Here is an 11604-nt window from a genome sequence, read left to right on the forward strand (position 1 = left end):
TTTATCCACTTGATAGAGTCTCTATTGGGACTTACGTCTGTAGCTCAGAAAGACGGGATTTGTTATTATTGTGGTTGAGTCCTGATGAAGAGGTTTGAAGACCTTGAAACGCGTTGACATAATAAACCTCATCCGGGCTTCACCTTTGTGTGTGATCGTACCTTTGAACCTTGGGCAGCGCGGACTCTGAAGCGTCGTATGCCTCATTAATTGCAATGCTTCTCCTTGGAGGTCCTGATGTAGCTATTAGACGCATCTATAGGAGTTGTGACTCTCACAACCCCATCAGGTGAGCGCTCCAATAATCTTTTACACCACTTGGTTATCAGATATTTGTGCTTTTTTTTTCTCCAGTTTTACCATTTGATTTAAAAATAGGATTTGGACATTTACACTGAAGGGGCCATTGACTTTCACCTTGTTCTCTATCTGACGTCATTTTCAGCAGCATAAATCTATTATGAGTCATTCACCAAAACATACAGGTGCATCTCACTAAATTAGAATATCATCAAAAAGTTAATTTATTTCAGTTCTTCAATACAAATATTGAATCTCCTATATTATACAGAGTCATTACACACAGAGCGATCTATTATATAGAGTCATTACACACAGAGGGATCTATTATATAGAGTCATTACACACAGAGGGATCTATTATATAGAGTCATTACACACAGAGGGATCTATTATACAGAGTCATTACACACAGAGCGATCTATTATATAGAGTCATTACACACAGAGGGATCTATTATACAGAGTCATTACACACAGAGGGATCTATTATATAGAGTCATTACACACAGAGTGATCTATTATATAGAGTCATTACACACAGAGGGATCTATTATATAGAGTCATTACACACAGAGGGATCTATTCTATAGAGTCATTACACACAGAGGGATCTATTATATAGAGTCATTACACACAGAGGGATCTATTATATAGAGTCATTACACAGAGGGATCTATTATATAGAGTCATTACACACAGAGGGATCTATTATATAGAGTCATTACACACAGAGTGATCTATTATATAGAATCATTACACACAGAGTGATCTATTATTTAGAGTCATTACACACAGAGGGATCTATTATATAGAGTCATTACACACAGAGTGATCTATTATATAGAGTCATTACACACAGAGGGGTCTATTATATAGAGTCATTACACACAGAGGGATCTATTATATAGAGTCATTACACACAGAGGGATCTATTATATAGAGTCATTACACACAGAGGGATCTATTATATAGAGTCATTACACGCAGAGTGATCTATTATATAGAGTCATTACACACAGAGGGATCTATTATATAGGGTCATTACACACAGGGATCTATTAAATAGAGTCATTACACGCAGAGGGATCTATTATATAGAGTCATTACACACAGAGGGATCTATTATATAGAGTCATTACACACAGAGGGATCTATTTCACGTGTTTATTTCTGTTAATGTTGATGATTATGGCTTACAGCCAATGAAAACACAAAAGTCATTATCTCAGTAAATTAGAATACTTTATAATAACAGCTTGAAAAATGATTTTAAAATGCAAAATGTTGTCCTAGTGAAATGTATGTTCAGTAAATGCCCTCAATACTTGGTCGGCTCCTTGTGCATCAATTACTGCATCAATGCGGCAATGTGGCATGGAGGGATCAGCCTGTGGCATGGAGGGATCAGCCTGTGGTATGGAGGCGATCAGCCTGTGGCATGGAGGGATCAGCCTGTGGCATGGAGGGATCAGCCTGTGGCATGGAGGGATCAGCCTATGTCATGCAGGGATCAGCCTGTGGCATGGAGGGATCAGCCTGTGGCATGGAGGGATCAGCCTGTGGCTGCTGAGGGGTTATGGAAGCCCAGGTGGCTTTGATAGCAGCCTTCAGCTCGTCTGCATTGTTGGGTCTGGGGTCTCTCATCTTCCTCTTGACAATACCCCATAGATTCTCTATAATAGATTCTCTATGGGGCTAAGGTCAGGCGAGTTTGCTGCCAATCAAGCACAGTGATGCTGGTGTTTTTAATCCCTTTCTGACATCAGGTGTAATAATATGTATCTGCGCCCTGGGTCTATTGGACCAGATACGTATTATTACTCCTTGGTGATCGGACCCGCACATGCGATCGCCGCCGGGTGTCAGCTGATTCTCACAGCTGACACCCGGTGCTATGTGCAGGGAGCGGTGCCGCACCACTCCCAGCACATTAACCCCTGAAATGCTGCGATCGAAGTCGATCGCAGCATTCTGGGAGCAAGGGGAGGTAAGCGCTGATGCTGCTGCATCTCAATGCTAGGCAACTGATCAGCCTGCAAAAAATGAAAGTCCCATAGTGGGGCAAAGTGTAAAAGTAAAGAAAAGTATCAGAAAGTGAAAAAAAAAAAAAAAAATTGTAAAAATATTTTAAAAATGATGAAAAAATATATATATACGGTACCCATAAATAAATATTACTATGAAAAAAATGAAATAAATAAAAGTACACATATTTGGCATCGCCGCATCCGGAACAACGTGACTTATAAAACTGTCCCACTAGTTAACACCTTTAGTGAACACATTAAAAAATAAAAAAGGAAGCAAAAAACAATGCTTTATCATCATACCGCCAAACAAAAAATGGAATAACACGCGATGGTACCCCTGAAAACGTCATCTTGTCCCGCAAAAAAAACAAGCCGCCATACAGCTCCATCAGCCGAAAAATAAAAAAGTTATAGCTCTCAGAATAAAGAGACACAAAAAAAAAGTTTTTTCTGTAAAATAGTTTTTATTGTGTAAAAGCACCAAAACATAAAAAAATTATATAAATGTGGTACCGCTGTAAACATACCGACCCGAAGAATAATTCTGTCTTATCAATTTTACCACACGCGGAGCGGCATAAAAAAAAAAAAAAAAAAAAAACAATTCCTGAATTGTTGGTTTTTGTTTATTCTGCCTCCCAAAAATCGGAATAGAAAGCGATCAAAAAATGTCACGTGCCCAAAAATGATACCAATAAAAAACGTCAACTCATCCCGCAAAAAGCAAGTCATCACATTACTCTGTCGGCTGAAATATGAAAAAATTATAGCTCTCAAAATATGGCGATGCAAGAACTAGTCTTCACAAAAAAAGGTTTTTTTTACTGTGTGACAGCTTTCAATAATAAAAACTCGATATGATTCTGGTATCACTGTAATCGCACCGACCCGAAGAATAAAGTCATCTAATCACTTATACCGCACGAGGAACGGCATAAAAAATAAACTCTAGGGTTAGGGTTATGGTTGTGTTAGGGTGAGAGTTGTATTAGGGTTAGGGTTGTGCTAGGGTTGTGCTAGAGTTGTATTAGGGTTAGGGTTGTGCTAGGGTTAGGGTTATGCTAGGGTTAGCATAGGGTTTGGTTTAGGGTTGTGCTAGGGTTAGGTTTAGGGTTGTGCTGGGTTTAGGGTTTTGCTAGGGTTAGAGTTGGGCTAGGTTTAGGGTTGTGCGAGGGTTACGGTTGTGCTAGGGTTCGGGTTGTGCTAGGGTTAGGATTGTGCTAGGGTTGTGCTAGAGTTGTACTAGAGTCAGGGTTGTGCTAGGCTTAAGGTTAGGGTTATGCTATGGTTAGGGTTGTGCTAGGGTTAGGGTTAGGGTTGTGTTAGGATTAGGGTTTGGTTAGGGTTAGGTTTAGGGTTGTGCTAGGGTTAGTTTTATGGTTGTGCTAGGGTTAGGGTTAGGGTTGTTCAAGGGTTAGGGCTGTGCTAGGGTTAGAGTTGGGCTAGGTTTAGGGTTGTGCGAGGGTTAGGGTTAGGGTTGTGTTAGGATTAGGGTTTAGTTAGGGTTAGGTTTATGGTTGTGCTAGGGTTAGGGTTAGGGTTGTTTAAGGGTTAGGGCTGTGCTAGGGTTCGAGTTGGGCTAGGTTTAGGGTTGTGCGAGGGTTAGGGTTGTGCTATGGTTAGGGTTGTATTAGGGTTAGGGTTGTGCTAGAGTTGTACTAGGGTTATTGTTAGGGTTGTGCTAGTGTTAGTGTTAGGGTTATGCTAGGGTTAGGGTTGTGCTTTGGTTAGGGTTAGGGTTATGTTAGGATTAGGGTTTTGGTTAGGGTTAGGTTTAGAGTTGTGCTAGGGTTAGGTTTAGGGTTGTGCTAGGGTTAGGGTTAGGGTTGTGCTAGGGTTAGAGTTGTGCTAGAGTTAGATCTGTGCTAGGGTTAGATCTGTGCTAGGGTTAGGCTAGGGTTGTGCTAGGGTTAGGGTTAGGGTTGTGCTAGGGTTAGGGTTAGGGTTGTGCTAGGGTTAGGGTTAGGGTTGTGCTAGGGTTAGGGTTGTGTTAGAGTTAGATCTGTGCTAGGGTTAGATCTGTGCTAGGGTTAGGCTAGGGTTGTGCTAGGGTTAGATTTAGGGTTGTGCTAGGGTTAGGGTTAGGGTTGTGCTAAGGTTAGGGTTGTGCTAGAGTTAGATCTGTGCTAGGGTTAGATCTGTGCTAGGGTTAGGCTAGAGTTGTGCTAGTATTAGGGTTAGGGTTGTGCTAAGGTTGTGCTAGGGTTAGGGTTGTGTTGGGGTTTGGATTTTTTTCAAAAGTAAAGAAAAAAAAATGATGACGATATGGCGACTAGTGTTCAGCACAAATGCTCGCTACTTTAGTTTGCATCGGGTGCTCGGGTATTAACCAAGTATTGAGGGTACTTGAGTGACATGCTTGAGTCTCTGCCTCATATGCTTCGCGGCCAAAAAAACCTTGAGGGGATTGGCTGCCATGCACGAGCGATCCCCACATGTTTTTTGGGTGTCTAACAACCATGAAACATGCAGGGTGGGGACTCGAGCATGTCACTCGAGCACCCGCGATACATGGTGCATACCTGAGTACCCGATGCAAACTGAAGTAGCGAGCACTTGTGCTAAAGACTAATGACAACTTATTCAATATGATGACCTAATGTTATCAAATTCTGTGTCATACCTCTGGGTTCAAAATGTTCACTATACCCCTTGATAAAATCCTTGAGGGGTATAGTTTACAAAATGGGGTCACTTGTGGGGGGGTTTCCACTATTTAGGCGCATCAGGGGCTCTCCAAACGCAACATGGCGTCTGCTCTCGATTCCAGCCAATTTTGCGTTCAAAAAGTCACACAGTGATCCTTCCATTCTGAACCCCGCCATGCACCCAAACAGTGTATTTTCCCCACATGTGGGGTATTGGCGTACTCAGGAGAAATTGCATAATAGTTTTTGGGGTCCTTTTTCTCCTCTTACCCTTGTGAAAATAAAGAATTTGGGGCTTAAAAGTTCATTTTTGTGGAAACGTTTGATTTTTTTATTTTCACGTCTCCAACTATATTGTCTTACTGGGGAGAAATTGCACAACAGATGATATGGTGCAATTTCTCCTGTTATCGTTTTGACAATGCAAAATTGGAGGCTGAAAAATGTGGGAAAAATGTGAAAATTGTATTTTTACGGCTCAATGTTATAAACTTCTGTGAAGCACCTGGGGGTTGAAGGTGGTCACCACACACCTAGATAAGTTTCCTGAGGGATCTAGTTTCCAAAATGGAGTCACTTGTGGGGGGATTTACACTGTTTAGGCACATCAGGGGCTCCCCAAATGCAACATGGCATCCACTAATTATTCCAGGAAATTTTACAAGTCAAATGGCGCTCCTTTCTTTCCGAGCCCTGCCCTGCGCCCAAACAGTGGTTTTCCCCCATATATGGGGTATTTGAGTGTTCAGGAGAAATTGCAAAACAAATTTTGTGGTTAATTTTTTCCTGTTACCCTTGCGAAAATAAAAATCACCTGAAGGGTTAATAAAGGGTTAATAAACATTCTTGCATGTGATTTTGAGCACCTTGAGGGGTGCAGTTTTTAGAATGGTGTTACTTTTGGGTATTTTCTGTCATAAAGACCCCTCAATGTAACTTCAAATGTGATCTGGTCCCTAAAAAAAAAGGTTTTGTAAATTTTGTTGGAAAAATAATAAATCGCTGGTCAAATTCTAACCCTTATAACTTCCTAACAAAAAAAAAATTTGGTTCCAAAACTGTGCTGATGTAAAGTGGGAAATGTTATTTATTCACTATTTTGTGTGACATCTCTCTGATTTAAGGGCATGAAAATTCAAAGTTTGAAAATTGCAAAATTTTCAAAGTTTTCGCCAAATTTCCGATTTTTTTCACAAATAAACGCAAGTCATATCGGAGAAATTTTACCACTAGCATGAAGTACAATATGTCACGAAAAAACAATCGCAGAATCAGTGGGATCCATTGAAGCTCCAGAGTTATTACCTCATAAAGTGACAGTGGTCAGAATTGTAAAAAATTTTCCTTGTCATTAACATGCAAACCACCCTTGGGGGTAAAGGGGTTAAACCAGGTATTGGTACTTTTGGCCGTGTGGACAGGAGCCAAGTCCTGCTGGAGAATGAAATTTATATCTATAAAAAGCTTGTCGGCAGAGGGAAGCATAAAGTGCTCTAAAATGTCCTGGTAGACGGCTGCGCTGACTTTGGTCTTGATAAAACACAGTGGACCTCCACCAGCAGATGACATGGCTCCCCAAACCATCACTGATTGTGGAGACCTCAGACTAGACCCCCAGCAGCTTGGATTGTGGCCTCTCCACTCTTCCTCCAGACTCTGGGACCTTGATTTCCAAATGCAAAATTTACTTTCATCTGAAAACACCTTGGACCACTGAGCAACAGTCCAGGTCTTTTTCTCCTTGGCCCAGGTAAGAAGCTTCTGGCGTTGTCTATTGGTCATGAGTGGCTTCACACAAGGAATGTGACACTTGTAGCCCATGTCCTGGATACGTCTGTGTGTGGAGGCTCTTGAAGCAGTGACTCCAGCAGCAGTCCACTAATTGTGAATCTCCCCCAAACTTTTGAATGGCCTTTTCTTAACAATCCTTTCAAGGCTGTCGTTATCCCGGTTGCTTGTGCACCTTTTTCTACCACACTTTTTCCTTTTTTCCTTCCACTCAACCTTCCATTAATATGCTTGGATACAGCACTCTGTGAACAGCCAGCTTCTTTAGCAATGATCTTTTGTGATTTACCCTCCTTGTGGAGTGTGTCAATGACTGCCTTCTGGACATCTGTCAAGTCAGCAGCCTTCCCCATGATTGTGGAGCCTACTGAAACAGACAAAGGGACCTTTTTAAACGCATCCAAAGCCTTTGCAGGTGTTTTTTGTTAACTATTATAATTTACTGAGATAATGACTTTCGTGTTTTCATTGGCTGTAAGCCATAATCATCAATATTAACAAAAATAAACACTTGAAATAGATCACTCTGTTTGTGATGACTCTATATAATGACTCTGTATAATATATAAGTTTCACTTTTTGTATTGAACTGAAATAAATTAACTTTTTGATGATATTTTAATTTAGTGAGAAGCACTTGTACATTAGCTGGCACCATTGCTGCAACCAATCACTGTGCTCAGAGTTTGGCATCCGGTTGCCATTGCACTCCTCAACCTAAACCTATCGTGATCAGGTGGCGGAAGGGTCCAATGGAACGAAAAAAGGAAGACCCTACCTATTTCCACCATTTGGATGCTGTGGAACTATTGATCCCATCATCTAAGGAGTTAAACAGCCAGGATTGGTGTTCTTACTGCCACTGGCTATTAGAGTCAGATCTCAGCTGTCAGCTAAACAAAATACTCGGTTAGGACTCGAGCATGCTCGGATAACACCTTATCCGAGCACATTCACGCCTCACTAGTGATCACCACTTCTCTCAGTGCAGAACAGTGTGGTTACAATTACTCCCAGTACAGATCACTGTGGTCACCACTACTCCCAGTACAGAACAGTGTGGTCACCACTACCCACAGTACAGATCAGTGTAGTCTCCACCACTCCCAGTACAGAACAATGTGGTCACAACCACTCCCAGTACAGAACAATGTGGTCACCACTACTCCCAGTACATAACAGTATGGTCACCACTACTCCCAGTACAGAACAGTATGGTCACCACTACTCCCATTACAGATCAGTGTGGTCACCACTACTCCCAGTACAGAACAGTGTGGTCACCACTACTCCCAGTACAGATCAGTGTAGTCTCCACCACTCCCAGTACAGAACAGTGTTGCCTCCACTACTCCCAGTACAGAACAGTGTGGTCACCACTACTCCCAGTACAGAACAGTGTGGTCACCACTACTCCCAGTACAGAACAGTGTAGTCTCCACCACTCCCAGTACAGAACAGTATGGTCACCACTACTCCCAGTACAGAACAGTGTGGTCACCACTACTCCCAGTACAGATCAGTGTGGTCACCACTACTCCTAGTACAGAACAGTATGGTCACCACTACTCCCAGTACAGAACAGTTTGGTCACCACTACTCCCAGTACAGAACAGTATGGTCACCACTACTCCCAGTACAGATCAGTGTGGTCACCACTACTCCCAGTACAGAACAGTATGGTCACCACTACTTCCAGTACAGATCACTGTGGTCACCACTACTACCAGTACAGAACAGTATGGTCACCACTACTCCCAGTACAGATCACTGTGGTCACCACTACTCCCAGTACAGAACAGTGTGGTCACCACTACTCCCAGTACAGAACAGTATGGTCACCACTACTCCCAGTACAGAACAGTATGGTCACCACTACTCCCAGTACAGAACAGTATGGTCACCACTACTCCCAGTACAGATCAGTGTGGTCACCACTACTCCCAGTACAGATCAGTGTGGTCACCACTACTCCCAGTACTGAACAGTATGGTCACCACTACTCCCAGTACAGAACAGTGTGGTCATCACTACTCCCAGTACAGAACAGTATGGTCACCACTACTCCCAGTACAGATCACTGTGGTCACCACTACTCCCAGTACAGAACAGTGTGGTCACCACTACTCCCAGTACAGATCAGTGTAGTCTCCACGACTCCCAGTACAGATCACTGTGGTCACCACTGATCCCACTACAGATCAGTCTGTTCTCCTCTTCTCTGTATACTGATCTTTGTGGTTTCCGCTAGACTCTTAGTTTGTCCTTTGTGGGTGGATGTGGTTGACTTAAGTCTACTGTAACCCATGTCTTGGTCCTGGCGTTATTGAAAATGTTTTGGGTACTTCCAAGAATCCAGCAGTATGGCAGCAATAGTCAATTTTTTCTGATATGAATCATTGTTAACGCCCCCATGATCACTAGAACTAAGGTCAACTTCCCCTCGATCCAATCTTCTCACTGTTGTATACTTGAGGAGTAACGATGGACCCTCATTCTATTGATCTCAGTGATCATAAATTCATCATCTTTAACTATGACTGGTGGATAAACCCCTGGTCAGAAATCTTATTCTTAGGCGGTATTAGCAATTTACAATAAAATTCATTCTTCTTCTAAACAGCCACAAAATATCCAATCCTTTTCTAGAGAGAGTAAATTGTGTACTTTACTACTGCCCCCTTGTTTCCAGGACCACTGTCCCCATTTGAGAATAAATCAATCTAAACTTTAGCCATCCATCTAGTTTATTAATTACTAGCGTTGGACGTTAGATCAAAACCAAGAGTTTCTCAATTTTCCTCTACGGCCTCTGTAAGTGACGTGACAATCACGGCACCATCTTGGTCTACATTGTTTTCTTCATCTCAGTAATCGAGGGTAACAGGTCAGTGATGTATAATATCATATATATACCCTATTAAACAAAATGAGAAACAAAATGTAAAACTATACCCCATCATCATAACATGAAGAAGAGGTGGCAGAGATTCTTTCTCTAAAACCAATGGCAGGCCTCCGCCCAACATTTCACCCAGTGGCCTTCATCAGTATTGACACCCAATAGGACTTCTAATTTCAGGTTTAACATGATTTCAGGCATGCATATTGTCTATCCCTGATAGTGGTCAAGAAAGGAAATGGGCCCAAAACACTTTGTGTGAACCCACAGATATGTCTAGTTTAGGAGGACCTAAGCTTTCCTACCCAAGACTAGGAACAGTCAAGCTTAGTCGATGTGTCTGGTTAAGGATGGACCAAAGGATCCACCAAACATGCATTGCAGGATGAGATTTGATTTATGGAACTATGTTGACCATAAAACATCTCCTCATACATTGAATATTAACCAAATTACCTAGAGATTGCTTTCCGTAGCTTAAGCACTACAGGTAAAAGGTTCACTCTATGTCTTACGGTGGAGAAGATGGTATTGATTTTGGTGGAATTGAATACTGTTTGGATAATTATTCTTTTTACCTCTTGGTTCCTCAAACTGTACACAAGTGGGTTCAACATTGGAGTAAGAATTGAGTAAAAAATACAAGCCGCTTTGTCTTGGCTATCGAAGACTTCAGAAGGAGGACGTAGATAGGTGAAGAAGACTGTAACATAAAACAAGGACGTACATATAAGGTGAGCTGAGCAAGTGCTGAATGCCTTCTGTTTCCCCTCCACTGATTTCATGCGAATAATTGCTGAAAATATCAAAATGTAAGAAATGAGGATAGGCAATAATGATCCAACGGTACAAGCCCCAACACTGTATACGGTTACCGAATCACAGTACCGAGTGTCAGAGCAGGACAGCTTGAGCAATGGAGGAACATCACAGTAGAAGTGGTCGATCACGTTCGATCTGCAGAACTGTAGTCTGAAAACACAGTTCGCTTGTAAGGTCGATTGTAGGAAGCCGATGAAAAAAGCTAGAAGAACCAGGAAAAAACATTTACTCTTGGTCATTATGGACACGTAATGGAGAGGGTGGCAGATGGCGACATAGCGATCATAGGCCATGTTTGCGAGAATAAAGATTTCAGTCCCTGCCAAGGCAGCGAAGAAGAAGAATTGAATGGCACAACCATTGAAGGAGATAGCCTTTCTCAAGGAGATAAGGTCGGAAAGCATTCTGGGGGTTATGACTGTGGAATAAAAAAGGTCCACCAGTGAGAGGTAGCTCAGGAAGAAGTACATTGGAGTGTGGAGTTTGGCAGTCTTTTGGACAATCGCTATCATGCCAGTATTTCCTACTATGGTCACAACATACACAAGTAAAAAGAAAAGGAAGAGGAATGGGATCACTTTTGCTTCATTGGTTAGGCCAGAAAACAGAAACAGCGTAAGTTGGGTCACGTTTACGGCATTATCCATTGGGTTCTTATTCTGTAGAAGTAAAAAATACTGATTATGAAAGTATTATTATCCACACATTCCATTTCTTCAAAGAAAAAAGGAAATGGGTGCTAAGAAATTGTGTATGTCCCACCAAAAAGTCCAAAACTAGTTATGAACTTCATGGAGGGACACTAAGCCAATACATTAGTTCTTTCTATTTGGATACTTTGAAGTACCCTCTACATGATGGGATACATGGCCAATGTTTACGTAATAATTTCAGAAAACCTAAGAGTGTTTAAGCTCAGGACTTCTCAAACATTTTCCACCATCCAAACAAATAGTGATGTATTGGGAATCCAACTTGTAAAACATGAAAAATCTACAATTTTTGCAAAAACTTCCTCTCCTGGGAACAGCAGATGACCAGCAAAAGGCTGAAGACTGTATATTATCATCTCACTTTTACAATTATTTGTGATCTTTGGGCTAATTTATTGTC

At 41.8% G+C, this 11604-nt stretch overlaps 1 protein-coding gene across 1 annotated transcript; it reads right to left on the reverse strand.

Annotated features, from left to right (window-relative positions):
* Window positions 1-10121: 10121 nt before the first annotated feature.
* LOC141167614 (olfactory receptor 5B12-like) lies at window positions 10122-11138 on the reverse strand. Its single transcript, XM_073655000.1, has one exon. It carries the CDS (start codon window positions 11136-11138, stop codon window positions 10122-10124), a length of 1017 nt encoding a protein of 338 aa, XP_073511101.1.
* Between the last annotated feature and the right edge of the window lie 466 nt (window positions 11139-11604).

This window comes from Phyllobates terribilis, unplaced genomic scaffold (genome assembly GCF_046119375.1).
Source record: "Phyllobates terribilis strain yellow unplaced genomic scaffold, ASM4611937v1 Scaffold_11__3_contigs__length_659146591, whole genome shotgun sequence".
Taxonomy (NCBI): Eukaryota; Metazoa; Chordata; class Amphibia; order Anura; family Dendrobatidae; genus Phyllobates; species Phyllobates terribilis.

What these genes read in the sequence shown, in the direction of transcription:
- LOC141167614 (XM_073655000.1), bottom strand. Translation starts at nt 11,138, where the DNA reads ATGGATAATGCCGTAAACGTGACCCAACTTACGCTGTTTCTGTTTTCT.